General features: G+C 45.4%; 1 protein-coding gene across 3 annotated transcripts in view; it reads right to left on the reverse strand.

Moving 5' to 3' along the window:
- Nucleotides 1-18400: 18400 nt before the first annotated feature.
- The window catches only part of kcnn3 (potassium intermediate/small conductance calcium-activated channel, subfamily N, member 3), an 84940-nt gene continuing 80516 nt past the window's right edge, over nt 18401-22824 (reverse strand). For 2 of the 3 annotated variants that reach the window (XM_069940543.1, XM_069940544.1), the window contains one exon: nt 18402-22418. In XM_069940543.1, the coding sequence (XP_069796644.1) occupies nt 22149-22418 (270 nt within the window). In that variant the 3' untranslated portion in view covers nt 18402-22148. Of the gene's footprint in view, nt 22419-22824 lie in introns of all 3 variants that reach the window. The other variant, XM_069940542.1, reaches the window with a different exon arrangement.

Below are 22824 nucleotides of genomic sequence, written 5' to 3' on the forward strand. Positions count from 1 at the left end.
AAAACTTCTCGAGCAAGACAAGTTGTGACCAATTCGTCAATTTCAGAGTGTTGCATTTGACAACTGCTTTCCCTGGGCCTCACAGTGGAATTCCATTTCAAAGTGTATCTTCAGATAAGTCCCCATGGCTGAGTTTAATTACATCTGCTAGTTCTGAAAGTAAGGTGACCTGCGTGTGGACCCAGTGTCGTCAGTTCCACATAAGCAAAAAGCATCTGGGTACATGGTTTTAATCCTCCATTACAAGGACCCACACAGGCTGGGGGCTAATGGAGACTGACTCAAGGGAACCAGCTGAGGAGGAAAAGGGTGCTGAAGGATTTGTGATCATATCAGAGGTTTGGAACTGGAGCTTGGTTGGCCGATGGATCGAACAGGAGTCTACGGGAGCGCTGGAGGCGGATAGTAGGCCCTATCATACACTCAAAAAGCTCGAGTGTAAAGGCAGAGATTCTCCACCCTTACATCAGGAGAGACTCCCCCCCCCCCCACCCCCATTACCATCTATGTCCAAAATTCAAAAAGAGAAAAATCCCCCAAAACCCCCAGGTCAGTCGTCTACAGAACGCAATCCCAAAGCTCAATGGTCCCAACTGAATAAGAAAAGGACGCCGTATTGAACATTGGAGAGTGAAATGACTGATGTTGAGTTGCCATAAGCTTTATCAAAGCCTCCTTAGATGACTTCCCTCAGTTCTCAAATTGTGGTTTTTAACCCTTCATTGCCTTATGAAGCATGTGCCTTTCGCACAGCTCTCCTGGTTGGTCCTCACCGCTCCAAAGCGGCAGCGCTGCTACTTCAGCTGCCATTCTGAATGTTCCACTCTTTCTGCCTGCACAAGTCAATCCAGCTGGGCCACAGGTTACACAGCAGAATTCCGTCCTTTATGATGGCGGTCCACAGTCCAAAAGGTCAATCCATGGTCCATAACATGTGCTATTTCTTCTAGAAATGAATGCCAACACTGCATTCACCTTTTTTGCCACCAACTGCCAGAAAAAAAGCAATGAATTTTATGACATGTTCATAACAATAAATTCTGATACTGAAACAGATGTCATTCTGCACCACTGCTCCCAGCCACAAGATGTCTTTCGAAGAACAATGTGTGCTTTGTTGCTGTGTGAAGTAGGTGCACTGTCTCCCCCTGCTGTACGGTTGCCTTAACCAGGTAAGGTGATTAATAACAGCTCTGTATGTAAATAGCCCAAGTTTACTGTATTACAATATGACTCCGAGCTACACAGGCCATGGCAAAAAACTTCATGATAAAGGTCAGATCTGTGTGTAAAGAGGTAGAAAGTTCTGTAAAGTTCAATAACAGAAAGTGGAGCATCTCAGGGCTTTGTGCTCAGCCCACTCCTGATCACACTACCAACCCATGACTGTATCGCCAGATCCAGCTCTAACAGTGTCATCAAGACCGTCATCGGCCTCATCAGCGACAACGAAGAGTTGACCTACAGAGAAGAGGTGGAAAATCTTGTCATGTGGTGTAAGAGTAATAACCTGGGTCTCAATGTGGACAGGACAAAGTAGATGATCGTGAACTTCAGGACCAGGAGCGACCAGCCTCCATTATACATTAATAACTTGGTAGTGGTGAGAGTAGTGTTATGAGTCCAGAGGACCCCAAAACTCAGCAGTAATAGATATCCACCATGACAAAGGGTTACTTAAACAAAGGATGTTTTTAATTATCTTTGAACATGAAAACATAATCAAACTTTAACTTATCTCTATTGACTTACTTAACCTAAGCACACGTGTGTAATGTGTATATAAGATTTGAAAAGTTCTTTAATTCTAAGCACACGTGTGTAATCTGTATATAAGATTTGAAAAGTTCTTTGGTTCATAATCCCCCTTCAGGGTTCTCCAGATGATAACCTCTTTCTTTCAGGTCACCACAGAGTTCCTTTCTGTTTCTCCTATTCCAAGAGAAACACCAGACAGCCAGTCCTCACCTTTGACCAGGCTGTCTTCCAAAGTTTGCCAGCTTGTCCCTCTGGAACCGAAGTCCGTGTCTCTGCTCTCCCTCACTCCCTCCCACTCCGAGAGCAAAGCTGTTCTGCCTCTGCTTGCAAAGATCACCTGCTCTTCCAGACAACAACCAGACAGAGCTGCTGCTGTGTGTTGCCTTTTGCAAAATAGCACTCTGCAAAACTCCTGCAGAGATTCTGTGTTTTAGTGTTTGTGTGTGACTCCACGTCCTCCCCCTCAAAAGATGCTCACAAACTCAAGCTAGCATGCTGGAACATCAGAACCATGCTAGATAAGACTGACAGCCATCGACCTGAACGTCGGTCTGCCCTCATTGCACATGAACTCCTCAGACTTGACATCGACATAGCCGCTCTCAGTGAAGTCCGCCTGGCAGATGTAGGCAGCTTCCAAGAACGCGGCGCGGGCTACACACTCTACTGGTCTGGCAAGCCTTCGGATGAACGACGCCTATCTGGTGTAGGCTTCATGGTCAAGAGCTTCATTGCCTCCAAACTCGAAAACCTTCCGACAGGCCTCTCGGACCGAATCATGTCCATGCGACTCCCACTTCAAAACAAGCGTCACATCACCCTCATCAGTGTCTATGCTCCAACCCTCCAGGCGGAACCAGCAGAAAAGAACAAGTTCTACACCGACCTGCGCAACCTCATCCAACGTACCCCTACAGCCGACAAGGTTGTCATCCTGGGCGACTTCAACGCTCGTGTCGGCAAAGACTCAGAAACCTGGCCAGGAATCCTGGGCAAGCATGGCGTCGGCAAGTGCAACGACAATGGGCGCCTCCTGTTGGAGCTCTGCGCAGAACAGCGGCTTGTCATTACAAACACCCTTTTTCAGCAGAGGGACAGCCTTAAGACCACCTGGATGCATCCCCGATCCAAACACTGGCACCTCCTGGACTACATCCTGGTGCGAGAAAGTGACAAACAAGATGTGCTCCACACCAGGGTCATGCCTAGCGCGGAATGCCACACTGACCACCGGCTGGTTCGCTGCAAGCTCAACCTTCACTTCAAGCCAAAGCCCAGGAACAATAAAGCCCCCAGAAAGAGGTTCAATGTTGGAAAACTGCAGTCAGACGAAGCGAGAGGAAACTTCCAGGCAAACCTCAAAGCAAAGCTCGACGTTGCAACCCGCCTCACGGACCCGTCCCCTGAAACCCTCTGGGATCAGTTGAAGACTACCATACTGCAATCCACTGAAGAGGTACTGGGCTTCTCCTCCAGGAAAAACAAGGACTGGTTTGACGAAAACAGCCAGGAAATCCAGGAGCTGCTGGCAAAGAAGCGAGCTGCCCACCAGGCTCACCTTACAAAGCCGTCCTGTCCAGAGAAGAAACAAGCCTTCCGTCGCGCATGCAGCCATCTTCAGCGCAAACTCCGGGAGATCCAAATTGAGTGGTGGACTAGCCTCGCCAAACGAACACAGCTCAGCGCGGACATTGGCGACTTCAGGGGTTTCTACGAGGCTCTAAAGGCTGTGTACGGCCCCTCACCCCAAGTCCAAAGCCCGCTGCGCAGCTCAGACGGCAAAGTCCTCCTCAGCGACAAGATCTCCATCCTCAACCGATGGTCAGAACACTTCCAATCTCTTTTCAGTACCAACCGCTCAGTCCAAGATTCCGCCCTGCTCCAGCTCCCTCAACAGCCCCTAAGGCTAGAGCTGGATGAGGTTCCCACCCTGGATGAGACATATAAGGCAATCGAACAACTGAAAAGTGGCAAAGCAGCAGGTATGGATGGAATCCCCCCAGAAGTCTGGAAGGCTGGCGGCAAAACTCTGCATGCCAAACTGCATGAGTTTTTCAAGCTTTGTTGGGACCAAGGTAAACTGCCTCAGGATCTTCGTGATGCCACCATCATCACCCTGTACAAAAACAAAGGCGAGAAATCAGACTGCTCAAACTACAGGGGAATCACGTTGCTCTCCATTGCAGGCAAAATCTTCGCTAGGATTCTACTAAATAGAATAATACCTAGTGTCGCTGAGAATATTCTCCCAGAATCACAGTGCGGCTTTCGCGCTAACAGAGGAACCACTGACATGGTCTTTGCCGTCAGACAGCTCCAAGAAAAGTGTAGAGAACAAAACAAAGGACTCTACATCACCTTTGTTGACCTCACCAAAGCCTTCGACACCGTGAGCAGGAAAGGGCTTTGGCAAATACTAGAGCGCATCGGATGTCCCCCAAAGTTCCTCAACATGATTATCCAACTGCACGAAAACCAACAAGGTCGGGTCAGATACAGCAATGAGCTCTCTGAACCCTTCTCCATTAACAATGGCGTGAAGCAAGGCTGTGTTCTCGCACCAACCCTCTTTTCAATCTTCTTCAGCATGATGTTGAACCAAGCCATGAAAGACCCCAACAATGAAGACGCTGTTTACATCCGGTACCGCACGGATGGCAGTCTCTTCAATCTGAGGCGCCTGCAAGCTCACACCAAGACACAAGAGAAACTTGTCCGTGAACTACTCTTTGCAGATGATGCCGCTTTAGTTGCCCATTCAGAGCCAGCTCTTCAGCGCTTGACGTCCTGCTTTGCGGAAACTGCCAAAATGTTTGGCCTGGAAGTCAGCCTGAAGAAAACTGAGGTCCTCCATCAGCCAGCTCCCCACCATGACTACCAGCCCCCCCACATCTCCATCGGGCACACAAAACTCAAAACGGTCAACCAGTTTACCTATCTCGGCTGCACCATTTCATCAGATGCAAGGATCGACAATGAGATAGACAACAGACTCGCCAAGGCAAATAGCGCCTTTGGAAGACTACACAAAAGAGTCTGGAAAAACAACCAACTGAAAAACCTCACAAAGATAAGCGTATACAGAGCCGTTGTCATACCCACACTCCTGTTCGGCTCCGAATCATGGGTCCTCTACCGGCACCACCTACGGCTCCTAGAACGCTTCCACCAGCGTTGTCTCCGCTCCATCCTCAACATCCATTGGAGCGCTCACACCCCTAACGTCGAGGTACTCGAGATGGCACAGCATCGAGTCCACGCTGCTGAAGATCCAGCTGCGCTGGATGGGTCACGTCTCCAGAATGGAGGACCATCGCCTTCCCAAGATCGTATTATATGGCGAGCTCTCCACTGGCCACCGTGACAGAGGTGCACCAAAGAAAAGGTACAAGGACTGCCTAAAGAAATCTCTTGGTGCCTGCCACATTGACCACCGCCAGTGGGCTGATAACGCCTCAAACCGTGCATCTTGGCGCCTCACAGTTTGGCGGGCAGCAGCCTCCTTTGAAGAAGACCGCAGAGCCCACCTCACTGACAAAAGGCAAAGGAGGAAAAACCCAACACCCAACCCCAACCAACCAATTTTCCCTTGCAACCGCTGCAATCGTGTCTGCCTGTCCCGCATCGGACTGGTCAGCCACAAACGAGTCTGCAGCTGACGTGGACTTTTTACCCCCTCCATAAATCTTCGTCCGCGAAGCCAAGCCAAAGAAAGAAGTGACCTGCTCTAACAAATCTTTCCCAATTTATCTCCCAAACACTTCAATATATTCTGTCACAGTAGAGAGCACAAAGTTCCTCAGAGACCAACTTGACAAGTGACCTAACCAGGACACACCTCTCCTTACTTGTCAGGAAGGTGGAACAGTGGTTGCACATCCTGAGATGACTGAGGCAGGCAAAGCTACCAGCCACTATCCCGTCGCACTACAAAGAAGAGATGGAAAACCTTGTGAAATGGTACAAGAGTAACAACCTGAATCTCAACATTGACAAGATGAAGGAGAGGAATATATGTTTTCACTAAGCTCTGAAATGGAACTTTTAATCAGAATGTTAACTCTCTCTTCTCCACAGATGCTGCTTGACCTGCTGAGTATTTCCAGTATTTCTGTTTCAATTGAAAATGTGGTACAAGTTAGAATTCAGACCCAATGTATTCAAGTTTTAGGAGGGTGGAAATGAAAGGTCATTTCGGGTACATCACAATAATGGATCTGCCTTTTCAGGAACACACACACACACACACTATGCCCTGACTGTCCTTTAGAACCATAGAACACTACAGCACAGAAACAGGCCCTTTGGCCCTTCTAGTCTGTGCCGAATTATTACCCTGCTGAGTCCCACCAACCTTTACCCAGCACGCCATGCCCCTCCAATCCGTGTACCTGTCCAAAATTCTTCCTGAATGTTAAAATTGAGCCCATATTCACTACTTCAGCTGGGAGCTTGTTCCACAGTCCCACCCCACTCTTTGTGGAGAAGTTCCCCCTAATTTTTCAATGGTTAGTCTTTGTAAACCAGGGGTTGTGAGTTTGTTCCTCGCTGGGGCCTCATTTCTGTGAGGGGCGCTGGACAATGTGGCAAATCTCTGACTTCCTTACAGTAGACAAAGTTAAAGAATTTCATGTACATGACTATAATGGAACCTTTACCCTTTAATTTTCTCCCCAGATTTCTCCCCTTTTAACCAATGTCCTCTGCTTTGTATCTCACCGAACCTCAGTGGAAAAACCTTACAGTACAACCAATTATCTGAAATCGGATTCTCCAAAATCCTCATTTATCCAAATTTTTTTTTGGAGCCGAACTGACCGGGGACGTCGGGCTCCCAGCGGTGGCGGCATCAGCGGACCTCGGGCTCCTGGGCAGGAGCAGAACCCTCCGGCTCCCGGCTCGAGCAGGGCCTCGGTGGGGAAGTGTCGGTGAATGGATTTTTTTTGGTGAGAATTAAACATTATTTTAATGTTTAAATACTGTTACAAGTGATTTGCTGTTGCTACTGGGCTGCTTTTAAAATAATTACCAGTTATCAAAAATATTTTTTATCCTACACAGGTCGGGTCCCGACCATAAATGGAGTTGTACTGTACTTGGATTTACTCTGTCTATACCCCTTATAATTTCATAAACCTTTGTCAAATCTCCCTTATAATTTTATAAACCTTTGTCAAAGCTCCCTTCCTTCTTCTAGGCTCCAGGGAATAAAGTCCTAAACCATTTAACCTTTACCATAACTCAGTTTCTGAAGCTCAGGCAACATCCTAGTAAATCTTTGCCCTCTCTCATTGAAATCTTTCCCACAGTTAGGTGACCAAAACTGGCCTAACATTCAGCCCAATTTGATTTAGCATTGTAGTCATTGCAGATGTTCTGTGCTGAAGGGCTTGGCCTGTGCACGTTCTTTTTTTATAATTTTTTATTTTTCACACTGTGAACCATATCAACCAAAATATGTACAAATGTTTTTCATTAAATTTACACAGTGGCATTTTCTCCCCTTTTTTCCCCCCTTTCCCTCTCTCCCCTCTACCCACCCCCCTCCAAAACCCATAAATATTCAACATTTACAATACAATAAAACCATAAAACAATATCTTCACACAAAGGAAAATAAACAAGAAAAATGTGTCATCTATTTATTACACACTGAATCTAGTTGTTTTGTCTTATCATTTTCATTCTCATTCTCATGGAGCCTCTTGTTTCTGCCAGAGACCTGTAGTTCGTAGGGGGTATCTGGGATGTGGGGAGCAATGGGCAGGGCCTGAAGAGTAGCCGGCTTGGCGGACTGGAACGCCCTTTCCTGATCGTCACGCCATACAAAGTCTGTTTTCTTTCGGGTAACCTTATACAGAGGATGTAAAAGCAATGCCAAATGTGGAATATGGCGTCGCCAGTATCCCAATAACCCCAGGAAATGCTGGATCTCTTTTGTTAGGAGTGGCCAAGTCTGCGATTTTATTGCGAACTTTATCGGGAACCACCTGTTCTCCAGCATGCCACTGAATTCCAAGGAAAATAACCATCTGGGATGGGCCCTGTACCTTGGCAGGGTTAATGGCCCACCCTCTTTGCATCAGGGTATCTTGGACACTCTCCAAACCTTCCTGTACTATCTCTTCTGTGGCCCCTTGGATCATCACATCATCAATATAATGGTGAATCGAGAGAGAAGGCGATACTGGCACCGTCTCCAAATCACGGGCAATTAGGCTGTGGCAAATGGAGAGTGTACATAACTCTGTGGGAGGTGGGTGAAGGTATACTGGCGCCCCCTCCAGGTAAAGACGAACTGATCCTGTGAGTCCTCAGCTATAAAAATACTGAAGAAGGCGTAAGCAAGATCAATGACAGCATTCCATGTTCCTGAGTTCCCAGTAGTAATGTTTTCAATAAGGGTAACAATGTCCGGAACTGCCGAAGCAAGTGGTGGGGCATGTTTGTTCCAAAAACGATAATTAACTGTAATTCTATAGGAGCCATCCGGCTTCTGGACCGGCCAAACAGGGCTATTAAAGGGCGATGTTGCAGGCCTCACTACCCCTTCTTCTTGCAAAGCATCGATGGTGGCACTAATCTCTTCTTGCCCTCCAGGGAGGCGATATTGTGGAATGCATACTGGTTTTGGGGGGGAGGGAGGGTGGCACCATCACAGGATCCCACTTAGCCTGACCCACTACTAGTCTTTTTGTAATAGTTCGAATTCCAAATGCAAATCCCCCTTGGCTAGTATTAAGGGCCGTACAGGCCAACATATTAATACCCAGGATACACTCGTCAGTGGCAGCCACCAGGGCATGTAACCAGACAGGGGAAGGGCTATCACCTACCATAGCATAGACTTTCATTTCCTTCACCAGGGTGACCACTCCTCCCAACCCCTTTATTTGAAATGTTGGTCCAGTCCAGAGGTCGGGGTTACCCGGAATCACCAAGTGCTCCGCACCGGTATTGACCAAGGCCAAATATTGGCGGTCATTACCCCCACCCCAATGGATTGTTAACAGTATGTAGGGCAGTGGGTCCCCGTGTATCCACCGTATTTCAATGGAGTAGACACAGAAGCCCTGTCCACACCTTCATGCTTTAGTAGGGTTCGGGGGCTTCCAGGACCACATGCTACTATTATCCATAAGAGCCTTTTTAACCATTTGTTGTACCTCATCACGGGTAACTGGAGCAGGAAAAGCTGGCTCGATAGAAGCAGCAGTGGGAGTAGAGGGCACAGCTGGGCCAGGAGGACTCAGCAGCTGGGGATGATGTTCCCCTGCTTTTCTCTTATAAAGGACTGCAGTAGGTTTCCCATCAATATCACTTTTAGGTACACCTAACTTTAACAAGGTTAGAAAAAGGTCCTTTCTTGTCGGTCCGTTATTAGCAGCAGACCCTCTCTTTATCCTGCTTATTCTGATTTAACCTGGGTTGTACGTGAGTGGATTTTACCTCCTAACTCTAATTATCGAAACCTAGATAAGGCGTGCACCGCCTCAGACACAGGGTGCCCAATTAGTGGACTAGTTACGGACAGAACCAATCCCCGTACATTGGGTTGGGCGGAATGAACCAATCTGGTATGCATTCCGGCTGTGAATATCTCTTCATCAGGGCTCCCCCCCCCCCCCATGTACCCACAGTCTCAAACGCCCTGCATACAAGGCAGAGGCCAGGGCCTGCTGACGAATTACTGCTATACCCTCCTCTGGGGTGCCCCAATTGTTCTGTAAATGTAAATCCCCAATCTACTGGTGATGGGTATACTCATAGCAGGGCATTCCCTAGAGTAGTAAGTAAGTAATCCACCTCTCTCCCTCTACCCTGCAGCTCAGCAGTGACCTGGATATCAGTAGATAATGTTCCTAATCCCAACAATTCCTCAGGGGTTAAAAATACATTACCCCCTCCTTGTTCCCCGACACGCAGGAGCCAGGCTGCCAGAGTTTCTCTTGCCTTTTGCCTAAATCGATCTCCAATGGCAGCCAGCTCTTTTACAGAGAAGTCACGCATCATTGACTGTTTCTGATCCTGTTCCCACTTTGGCCCACAGGGCCCTCCACCCAGTCTAGGGGAGCAGGCCGAGGCCATCCCATAGAGGGGGTAGGCCATAGAGCATAAGCAGGGGTTTGGGTATTTTCCCCTGGGTCCACGTGGGAGACGGGGGTATCTATCCCTTCCATCTCTACCCTTACATCATCCCCCCTTCTGTCTGTTTGGGAAGTCTGCTGCCTTATGGGGCGGGCGTGAACAGCAGGTGGTGGAGAGGGTATTATGTTAGACACATGCTGGGGAGTATCTGCATCATTACCATTGTCCTCATTCCAGATATTCCCATCCCAATCCTCAATTACATCAGGATCGTCACCATTCCTTATCATGGCACGAATACGATGTGGATCGGGTTCTACTCCATGCCTTTCCTTATCTGCACAGAGCTGCTGCCGGAATTTAATATTACGGCAGATCGTTTGGACATGCTTATTCTCCCATTCTTTGGCTTGTCCTGACTGGTGCGAACAATCTCGCTCATCATGGAACAGCTTTGTTGCATGGTTTCTAGCTCCTCCTCTAGTTGCTCTCTCTTGTGCTGAGATTCTACTTCTCTTTGAACTAATTCTGCTTCACGCTGAACGGCGCAGCGTAAGGCTGTGGCCAGCAGCCAAAAACTGTCCGTCAGCGACCCCTTTTTACCAGAAAATTTACTTTCTCGAAGGAGAGTGGCAACCTGCTCTCCCAGAGGTGCACTTGATGGGTCTAACTTCTCATCCCAACTAATAGGTGGCCCGAACATGCCAACATGCCAAACCCATCGTCTTTGGAAGTCCATCCCGGAATCAAGAACTGTTCAGGGCTCACCTCTTTCTTTCGGCGAAACATCTTGAGACCAACCCTGCTCGCAGAGCCAATTCTTTTGGGTAAACTTGTACCTCTCAGTTTGTTTGTTTTAGATTGGTCACAGTGTTTGAGCTACCGAAAGAAAATAGACACACACACCGAGAGCAGTTCAGTTATACAAATGTTAATTACAAATTCAAAAGCTGATTTCAAACTACATTATGCAAGCCCTTCCCAACTATACTTATCAACACCTGGACTGGTCCCAACTGCCGAAGCGAGGCAACGACTGCACACTTGTAGTAGGTTGTCAGGGCGCCAGTAGCAGCTTCTCCACCTCCCCTGACCAGGACGTTGGCTGGACTCTAGAAGTTCTTCTTGCTGAGAGATGTTGCCACCTCTCGGAGAGTCTCAAACTTAAGCAGCGGGACCATGGCTTATATTACCCAAAAAGTGCTTACCCAAGCACCTATTCCCAGCACAGCAAGAAAGATAAGTGAGCAAGCTAGCATGCTAGGCTTCTATCGAATAACATAATTTTCAGCTTATCACTTTGAACACAATGGTTTATTTTGCATCAAGGCTAGGCCTCTGACAGTCTGTGACCATACAAGCAGGAAGATTAAATCTTCTTGGTGCACAGATGTACTTTCGTCAGATAACTGCATCTCTGGCCCCTTGGTGGAATTTAGCTTATGTCTGCTGATTCTAAAAAACAAGCAGGTTCTCAGCCTTGCAGAAGCAAAGGCTGCAAAAGTAAAAAAACATGATTTAAATCTTCCATTACACTCACCGAACCTCAGTGGAAAAACCTTATAGTACAACCAATTATCTGAAATCGGATTCTCCAAAATCCTCATTTATCCAAATTTTTTTTGGAGCCGAACTGACCGGGGACGTCGGGCTCCCAGCGGTGGCGGCATCAGCGGAACTCGGGCTCCTGGGCAGGAGCAGAACCTTATTTTATTGTTAAACATTATTAAACATTATTAAACATTATTTTATTGTTTAAACACTGTTACAAGTGATTTGCTGTTGCTACTGGGCTGCTTTTAAAAAAAATTACCAGTTATCAAAAATATTGTTTATCCGACACAGGCCAGGTCCCGACCATAAATGGAGTTGTACTGTACTTGCATTTACTCTGTCTATACCCCTTATAATTTTATAAACCTTTGTTAAAGCTCCCTTCCTTCTTCTAGGCTCCAGGGAATAAAATCCTAACCCATTTAACCTTTACCATAACTCAGTTTCTGAAGCTCAGGAAACATCTGGAATCTTTGCCCTCTCTCATTGATATCTTTCCTGCAGTTAGGTGACCAAAACTGGCCTAACATTCAGCCCAGTTTGATTTAACATTGTAGTCATTGCAGATGTTCTGTGCTGAAGGGCTTGGCCTGTGCACGTTCTTTTTTTATAATTTTTTATTTTTCACACTGTGAACCATATCAACCAAAATATGTACAAATGTTTCTCATTAAATTTACACAGTGGCATTTTCTCCCCTTTTTTCCCCCTTTCCCTCTCTCCCCTCTACCCACCCCCCTCCAAAACCCATAAATATTCAACATTTACAATACAATAAAACCATAAAACAATATCTTCAAACAAGAAAAATGTGTCATCTATTTATTACACACTGAATGTAGTTGTTTTGTCTTATCATTTTCATTCTCATATGAGGGGATGGAGGTCGTAGGCAAGCTCTCTCTGATATGTTCCATGTACGGTTCCCAAATTTGTTCAAATAATGTGACTTTATTTTTTAAATTATATGTTATTTTTTCCAATGGAATACATTTATTCATTTCCATGTACCATTGCTGTATTCTCAGGCTCACTTCCATTTTCCAAGTTGACATTATACATTTTTTTTGCAATCACTGAGGCTATCATAATGAATTTTTTTTGCACTTTATCCAATTTGAGGCCTAATTCTCTACTTCTTGTTACTTAAAAGAAATATCTCTGGTTTTTTTGGTATGTTACTTTTTGTAATTTTATTTAGTATCTGATTTAATTCTTCCCAAAACGTATTCATGTTCGTACATGCCCAAGTTGCATGTACTGTTGTTCCCATTTCCTTCTTACAGCGAAAACATCTATCTGATAATGTTGAATACATTTTTTTAATTTTTGAGGCGTGATATATACCCTGTGTAACCAGTTATACTGTATCATGTGTAACCTTGTGTTTATTGTATTCTTCATAGTTCCAGAACATAATTTTTCCCATACTTCATTTTTTATTTTTATGTTTAGATCCTTTTTCCACTTCTGCTTAGGTTTATAGTTTATTTCATTTTCATATCTTTCAGCTTAATGTACATGTTGGTTATAATTCTTTTGATTATCATTTTGTCTGTAATCACATATTCAAAGCTGCTTCCTTCAGGTAATCTCAAGCTGTTTCCCAATTTATCCTTTAAATACGCTTTCAGTTGTACCTTGTACCATGAGTTATTCCATATTTGTACTTCAACTATTCAAATGTTAATAAATTATTTCCCAAAAACAATTTTCTATTCTTTTGATTCCTTTTCCCTCCCATTCTCGAAAGGAAAGGTTGTCTATTGTAAAAGAGATTAGCGGATTTTGCGTCAATAGTAATTTTGGTATTTGGTAATTCATTATTTTCCTTTCTAAGTGGATCTTCTTCCATGTATTAAGTACATGATGCAGTACTGCTGAGCTTTTATATCGTTCCAGCTTTTCATCCCACTTATAAAGTATATGTTCCAGTACCTTTTCCCCTATTTTATCTAGTTCTATCTTCGTCCAGTCTGGTTTTTCCCTTGTCTGGTAAAAATCTGATAAATACCTCAATTGTGTGGCTCTATAATAATTTCTAAAATTTGGTAACTTCAAACCACCTTGATTATACCTCTCTGCTAATTTATCTAATGCTACCCTTGGATTCCTCCCTTTCCACAAGAATTTCCTTATTATTCTCTTTAGTTCATTAAATAATTTTTCTGATAATGGAATTGATAATGTTTGAAAGAAATATTGTATCCTTGGGAACACATTCATTTTAATGCAGTTTACCCACCCTATCAAAGTTAGCGGTAATTCTTTCCATTGTTTTAAGTCTTCCTGCAATTTCTTTATTAGTAGCTGATAATTTAGTTTGTTCAAGTGGCTTAAGTTATTATCTTACCTGATCCCTAGGTATCAGATTGCTTGTGCTTGCCATTTAAATGGTGATTCTTTTTTAAATTCTGTATAGTCTGCGTTACTCATTGGCATCACTTCACTTTTATTTGCGTTGATCTTTCTCCATATTCCTTCAATTTCTTATGTAATTCTTTTACTGATACCTCTGGTTCTGTTAGATATACTATGATGTCATCTGCAAATAAGCTGATTTTATACTCCTTCTCCTTTATTTTTATCCCTTTTATTTTATTTTCTATTCTTATCAGTTCTGCCAAAGGTTCTATTGCTAAGGCGAACAATGGGGGCAGGGAGGATAGTGGATATCCCAGTCCAGTTGACCTACTTAATTCAAAGTGACTCGATACATATCCATTTATCGTTCCCTTCGCCAACGGTCCATTATACAATGCTTTAATCCAATTGATATATTTTTTCTGGTAGATTGAACTTCTGTAATACTTTAAATAAGTAATTTCACTCTACTCTGTCAAAGGCTTTTTCTGCATCTAGAGCAACAGCCACTGTTGGTTTTTTATTTCCTTGAACTGCGTGGATTAGACGAATAAGTTTGCAGATATTGTCCGCTGTTCGTCTTTTCTTAATAAATCCAATTTGATCTTGTTTTACTATTTTAGGTGCACAATCGGCCAATCTGTTTGCTAATAATTTCGCTATTATCTTATAGTCTGAGTTAAATAGAGATATTGGTCTATATGATGCTGGTGTTAATGGATCCTTCCCCGTCTTTGGTATTACTGTAATTATTGCTGTCTTACATGAATGTGCCAAGTTTTGTGTTTCTTCTATCTGGTTCATTACTTCCAGGAGAGGAGGAATTAATAACTCTTTAAATGTTTTATAGAATTCTATTGGAAATCCATCCTCTCCTGGTGTTTTATTGTTCGGCAGCTTTTTTAATATATCCTGTACTTCCTCTTTTTCAAATGGTTTTATTAGTTTGTTTTGTTCCTCTTCTTGCAATTTCGGCAGTTCAATTTTAGCTAAAATTCCTCTATTTTCCCCTCGTTCTCAGTTTGATACAATTGTTCATAAAATTTCTTAAAATTTTCATTAATCTCTGTTGGATTATATGTAATTTGTTTGTCCTTTTTCCTTGATGCCAGTATCGTTCTTTTAGCTTGTTCTGTTTTAAGTTGCCAGGCTAATATTTTGAGTTTTTTCTCCCAGTTCATAATACTTTTGCTTTGTTTTCATTATGTTCTTCTCCATCTTGTACATTTGTAATGTTTCGTATTTAATTTTTTTGTCCGCCAGTTCTCTCTTTTTCATTTTATCATCCCTTTTTACTAATTCCTTTTCTGTATTTACTAACTCCCTTTCCAACTCCTCTATTTCCCGATTGTAATCCTTTTTCATCTTTGTCACATAACTTATTATCTGCCCTCTAATGAAGACTTTCATTGCGTCCCATAATATAAATTTGTCTTTCACTGATCCTGTGTTTATTTCAAAATATGTTTTAATTTGGCATTCAATAAACTCCCTAAATTCCTGTCTTTTAAGTAGCATGGAGTTTACCCTCCATCTATATGTTCTTGGTGGGATGTCCTCCAGTTTTATTGCTAATAACAGGGATGAATGATCTGATAGTAGTCTAGCTTTATACTCCGTTTTCCTAACTCTCCCTTGAATATGGGATGACAACAAAAACATATCAATCCTTTTGTGCCTACTCAAATAATATGAACATTCCTTCTCTCTTGGGTGTTGTCTCCTCCATATATCCATGTTTCATATCCTGCTTTGATTTAACCATATATTTGGCTACTTTATTCTTTTTACTTGTCTTTTGTCCAGTTTTATCCAACATTGGGTCCAAATTAAGGTTAAAATCCCCTCCTATCAATATATTTCCTTGTGTGTCTGCAATCTTCAAAAAAATATCCTGCATAAACTTTTGATCCTCCTCGTTAGGTGCAGATATATTGAGCAAATTCCAAAATTTTGAGTATATCTGACACTTTATCATTACATACCTCCCTGCTGGATCTATTATTTCCTCCTCTATTGTGATTGGTACATTTTTGTTAACTAGTATGGCTACACCTCTAGCTTTTGAATTATAGGATGCTGCTGTTACATGTCCTACCCAGTCTCTCTTTAATTTATGTTCTACTTCAGTTAGATGCGTTTCCTGCACAAATGCTAGATCTATTTTTTCCTTCTTCAATAAATTTAGTAGCCTCTTTTAATATGGTTATGTATTCTGTTAATGTTTATAGTCATATAGTTCAACATGGCCATCTTATATCTTGCATACACCTCTTACCCACCTCCATCCCCCTTTTCCCCATTTTCATCTCTTAGTTTTCTCTTATTACACTTAATATATGACAACACATTTAAGACATAAAGTATCCCCGCAGTTCCCACATCCACTAATACCTTAACCCCAAAAGTCCCCCCCACCCTCTGAGTTGCCCCATATCCCTTGCTGGGCAACCACAACTTTCATTTGAATTGCGATCTTGTTCGCAGCGTCAACTGATTTTGCAGTGACAGTTATTCCCCCTCTACCCAGCCCGCTCCAGAAAACACTTTTTTTTAAACACATATAACAAAGCTCTCTCTCCCCCCCCTTTACTCCCTTCCCTTCTTTTTTCCCTCTTTAGTTCTTTACATATATATTGTTTTTACATCTTTATATATACTTTATTCCCGTTCTTCATTCTTGTTACATCTCTTCATCTCTTCTGTCCTGCAAACATTCTATGAATTCTTGCGCTTTCTCTGGATCCGAGAACAGTCTGTTTTTCTCCCCGGGTATAAATATTTTAAGCACGGCTGGATGTCTTAATATGAATTTGTAACCTTTTTTCCATAAAGTTAATTTCACTGTATTAAACTCCTTCCTCCTCTTTAAGAGTTCAAAACTTATGTCTGGGTAAAAAAAAATAAGTGCAGTTGCGCACTTTTGTTTGGCTCTGAGAGCCATTTTTGTAGTGCACCGGCTGGTGGGTTGTGTCTCCGCAGGGCAGGCACTGACCTCAAGGGTCAGGCACTCCTTGCTACCGCAGTGCCCTGTTCCTTCATGCAGGTAAGGCCTTCTTCTATCTTGTCCGGTGACTTTTCTACTTTTTTTTCCAGTTGCTTTAACTTTCTCTTCTCTTTCTTATATTTTATTTTTGTTATGCTTTGCTTTTTCCTAACTTTTTTTCTATTTTCTTGGAGAGGGCTGGTTTTCCCGACCGGCCACTACATAACGTGACTCCTCGGCCTGTGCATGTTCCATGTTATTCCCCCCCCCCCCCCACAAAAGAATGAATAAAGGGTCAGATTCATTTGGTTGGTTCTGAAGCCATTTAATACTATCCTTCAATTTTGATCACCCCTTTGCTTGAAGTCCAAGGCACTTTGCACAGTGAACATTGATTAGATGGTATCAGATTTTGTGATAACACAGCACAAACAACCAAAATAAAGCCAAGTAACAAATGGCAATGGAAAGTGATAGACCAAGAAACAGATTAGAATTTTTTGAAATGTTCTCTCAGGACTCAGCACATGTCAGGACATACACTGTTTGGAGTCACAGATCAGATTGGAGGGACTGGTAACTAAGTTCATTTTTACCCCAGCCCCATGTGCATTCCCCTTCCCACACATTTGGACGGCCAATGGTCTCAAGCAGGTAGCACACATCTGATGAGCCCAAGGTCTCAGTTGGAGAACCACTGAAAGTCAAGTGTAGCTAACCTCATTGTCCCAGAGGCTTGATTGTTCCTAGATTGGGAACTATATCAAACTGGATATCATTGATCCTCTCTGCCCCTTCGTGTCGAGGCAGTTGCTAATCGTTGACCTCCCTTTATCCCAGACTGGTAGCCATTTGCAGTGTACATCACCTGACTGCTGGAATCCATCTCAGGGTACAGAGGCTACATCACTCATCCATTGTGCCAGATTTGTAACCAAGTGTGCACCATCAGCCCAAAATCACCAATGAGTGTGATGCTGCGACATGCCTGTCAGAAAGGTTGCAGGAGGAATCCGAACCTCGATTTTCTCCTGACTGACATCGATGAACAGATGCTCGCCAAGGAAACAGGAAGCAACTTATACAGACAGACGCTGAATAATCCATGGAAAATTATATCATTTCCAGATGACAGACAATTCGTACTTCCCTATTTGTTTTTAATCAATCTTCCTTTTGGGGGATGAACTAAATCCTGACCTTTGGCTGAACCACTTTTTAAAATACCTTTGTTTGCCATACAGATAAAAAAATAAAAAAATCTCTAAGAGTCTGACCGAGGATAGGGTATTTGGATAATGCAAGCAGTTATCCAGGCAGTTAATATTAGGGTAATTCTAGCTATTAAGCCGTGCAGTTCTAAACAAGTTATCTTGATATTATCCTCTATTACCTGATTCCCATTGCCGTTATATATCCCCCTCCTTGTATCAATGGTTGCCACTCACTTGGGTTGGAATGATCAAGTGCCCAACAAACAGAATCTGGTTTGTTCCTCCAGCATAATGTTCATCTCCAGCACTGAGCATCAGGAGAGGCAGCATTTGAACTCTCTGCATTGGGCTTCCAGGAGAGATGATCTCTGAACTATCCACCCTTTTCCCTGCACCCCCCCCAACCCCCAGCAATCCTCTTGAACACCGCCTCCCCAAGATCCCACCAGCTGGCCTCCCCTCCAAACTCCCCATCTCCCACTTTGCTTTCCCAGTCCAGGTCAACGCACAGACTTGGCATCTGTCTCACAACCCCACGATTTCAAAGTGGGACTTGATCCTCCCCCCCCCCATCCCTTCCTTTATTACTGCTCACACTGAGTTCCAAACAGCCCACAAAGAACCACTTCTCCCTACCAACTCTTTTCAAGTCCTCTGGCGTTCTGTGGATTTCTCAGTCGCTGACCATCACCATCCCAACCACTGCCACCCCTTCCATCCAGACGTTACAATCCCGTCAGTCTGCCAAAGGCCGCCGCGTTCTCAGGCAATGCATCAAACAGCTCTTGCCAGGGTCTCTGGCAGTGAAAAACTTCCAGTTTAACGGATTTTCTCGCACATTAATATTTCCTTACCACATAGGAGGCCATTCAGCCCTTCCAGGCAGACCTAGATCTTCCCACCCATTCTCTCTGCCCATCAATTCCCTTCCAATGGTCCTACCTGCCTACACTACGGGGTCACTTATCAGAGGAATGGGGAAAATCTGCAAACCACACAGAGTCGTGATCAAATCTGGGGTGCTGGCTTGATCCACCATCCCATTTGCTGCCCTCGTGGGAAGACAAGGAGAGAAGATTGCATGAGCATATCAGAGCACCTCCTGACCCACCTCGGCTGATTGACACAAAGCCCCCACCCTTCTGACATCCTCTGCATATGGAGGGCTTTCAACCTCATCATGCCATTGCCAGCCCTGTCCACTCTCGAAAGAAGGGAAGGCTGCTTGGGTGGAGGAGGGTCTGCCCAGAGGGAAGGCATGGGGGTGGGGGGTGATGAATCGAGACAAATCGTGGGACACTAGCTTCAGAATCAAGGGGGGTCACAGTTCGTGGTCTCCTTGGGTGCAAGAGAGCAGGGAACACCTCCAAGGGATGCGGGTGTCACACATCATCTGAGGGGAAAAGCTGGGAGAGGCACTGGACCAGACTCCACACAGGACGTAGGGGATTTCAGCTCGGAGGACCAAGCCTCGTGCCATACACCCATCACCATTCCACCGGTGTACATGTACTGCCAAATATTGTTAGTCCATGTGTGCCTTTGGAATTCCTCCATCAGATGTCGGGTTCATCTCACAGCTCCTCGTTTGTGAGGGCAAGGGGACACACTGGGATAGACTTGTGGCCTACTTGGCAGATGCCTGTTTATAAAGGATACCTGGAAATCTTAGAGACTCTCTCTCTCTACACACACTCTCACATTCACACACTCTCTCCCACACACACTCACACCCACCCTCTCACAAACACTCTCCCACACACTCTCACACTCACCCACACATTCTCACACACACACACCCACTCACACTCACCCACCCTCTCACACACACCCATTCTCAAACTCACCAACCCTCACACCCACTCACACCCATTCTCACATTAACACTCTTACACACTTACAAATATGCTCACTCACACACACATTCACTCTCTTACACACACAACCCACTCTCATCCACACCCACCCTCACAAACACACCCACCCTCTCACACACTCACTCTCTCACATTCACACACTCTCTTACAAATACACTCCCACTTTTACATACACACCCACTCTCACAACCACATCCACACTCTCTCTTATACACATATACATACACTCATCCTTTCACAATCACACCCACTCACATTCACACACTCACATTTCTTTGGCTTGGCTTCGCGGACGAAGATTTATGGAGGGGGTAAATGTCCACGTCAGCTGCAGGCTCGTTTGTGGCTGACAAGTCCGATGCGGGACAGGCAGACACGGTTGCAGCGGTTGCAGGGGAAAATTGGTTGGTTGGGGTTGGGTTATTCCTCCTTTGTTTTTTGTCAGTGAGGTGGGCTCTGCGGTCTTCTTCAAAGGAGGTTGCTGCCCGCCGTACTGTGAGGCGCCAAGATGCGCGGTTTGAGGCGATATCAGCCCACTGGCGGTGGTCAATGTGGCAGGCACCAAGAGATTTCTTTAGGCAGTCCTTGTACCTCTTCTTTGGTGCACCTCTGTCACGGTGGCCAGTGGAGAGCTCGCCATATAACACGATCTTGGGAAGGTGATGGTCCTCCATTCTGGAGACGTGACCCACCCAGCGCAGTTGGATCTTCAGCAGCGTGGATTCGATGCTGTCGGCCTAACACACTTACACATACACTCACCCACACATACTTTCACAAACACACCCACATTCTCTCACACAGCCACACTCTCTTACACACTTACAAATACATTCTCACACACTCACTCACATTCACACACTCTCTTACATACACACACACCATTCTCACATACACACTTTCAATACACTCACACACACTCTCACAAACACACACTATCACTTACACACTTATATACTCTCACCCACACACTCACAGAATCTCTCATACACTCTCTCACATACATACCCACTCTCCCAAACACAGCTACTTTCACACACCCACTCTCACATTCACACTCTTACACACACACACATTCTCACACACCCACTCTCACAAACACACCCACACTCTCACATTCACACACTCTCTTACACACTTATATACTCTCACACACACTCTCACATACACACCCACTCACACAATCTCTCATAAACACCCACTTTCACAAACACAGCTACACACACCCACTCTCATATTCACACTCTCTCTACACACTTATGTACTGTCACACACCCACTCTCTCACATAGACTCTTACACACTCACCTACATCTCTCATACTCTCAAGTGCACATTCTCACATACACTCACCTCTCACATAAACTCTCACACACACTCACTTTCTCTCACATTTTATCTCACACACACTCTCGTCCTCCCTCTACACTCACTCTCCTTGCACACATATATTTTCTCACTTACTCTCCCACCACACATCTCTGTCCTGATGCTGGTATCTCTTGATAGTCAACTCATGACCCATTCACCTCTTCAGCAGCAGGAGACTGATTTCTGCTGCCCCTCCTCACCCTCCCCCCCCCCCCCCCCACCACATCTCCTTTTGACAAAGCTCCTACCGCCCGATCGGAGCTCAGTTGGAACAATTACGAAACACCCAAGCAAACCATTTTCTTCCCAATTCCCCGTTCACTAGTTTCATCCCACCCCGCCCCCCCCCCCCCCACCAACCCTCGGGCTCGGGGAGGAACGATCCACTGTTTTGTTTGGAGCCCAGCGGCAGAGCAAGTCTCCCAAAGGCCACGTCCCCTCCCGCCTCTGGTCCCCTGCTACCGGGAGGAGGGGCCCCTCAGTCAGTGGCTTGTTCCCAGTTGCAGCACCCCTGCTCTCTCTACTGGGCCCAGAACGGTCAGGAGAGACTCACCCCCCAACAAAGTCCATCACATGCTGTGCTTTCCCTCTGGGGATTTTTTGGTTAATATATATATATATCTCTTCCATTAAAAAATAATATCGTTTTGGCGCAAGGCAGAATGCCCCCCCCACCTTCCCAAAAACAGTTCCTGTTCCTTGCGTCTCCACTCCAGTGTCCCCGACTAATTCTGGAGCTGGCAGCCCTCTTGGCCCTTTCTAGGGGAGGGGTGGGGGGGGGTGGTAGTGTGTGTTTGGCAGTGGCGAGCGGGAAAAGTTGTGTTGGCAGCGAGAATGCTGTCCATGTTGGACCAGAGGTTCCCCACACCGGCTGAGAGGGGAAGAGGTGGGAGAGAGTGATGGGGGATTTGGGCCCCGGTTCCAATGCATCGGGCGCCTAGCAGCTGCTCAAACTGGTGCACGGGGTAGGGAAGGAGGTGGAACTGAGGCCCAGCTGGCTGTCGGAGGCGGGGGGGGAGCTGCCGGCCTCGGTGACGGAGCCAGCCAGGTGCTGTTGCTGCCTCAGAGTGTCAGCGATCAGGCTGGGCAGAGCCTGCAGGCTGCTGGTCAACCCCTCCAGCTTGTTCTCCAGGCTCACAATCTGCTTCTCCAGGTCTTCCCCACGATCATTCAGCTCCGTGATCAGGTCGTACATGATGGTCTGCATCTGGGGGGGGGAAGAGAGGTGGGTTAGAGTCAGTGATATAGGGACCTAGCCTGGCCATGGCTCAGTGGTGTACACCCTTATCCACCATGCACCCACCTTCACCCACCTACCTCTTCCCAGCCCCTCCCACCTCCATCCAGCCTTCACCCATTCACCTCCACCCAGACCCATCCACCTCCACCCACCCTCCTCTACCTAGCCCTCATCCACCTCCACCAACCCTCAGCTAACTCCACCCTGCCCTCACCTACCCACCCATCTTTGCCCAGCCCTCACCCACCACCCCAACCCACTCCGACCCCACCTACCCACTCACCTCCACCCAGCCCTCACTCATCCATCCAGGCCTCATCCATCCACCCAACCCTGCCCACCTTCACCCACTCACCCATCTCCATCCAGCCCT

The sequence above is a fragment of the Narcine bancroftii genome, chromosome 5, assembly GCF_036971445.1.
Source record: "Narcine bancroftii isolate sNarBan1 chromosome 5, sNarBan1.hap1, whole genome shotgun sequence".
NCBI lineage: Eukaryota > Metazoa > Chordata > Chondrichthyes > Torpediniformes > Narcinidae > Narcine > Narcine bancroftii.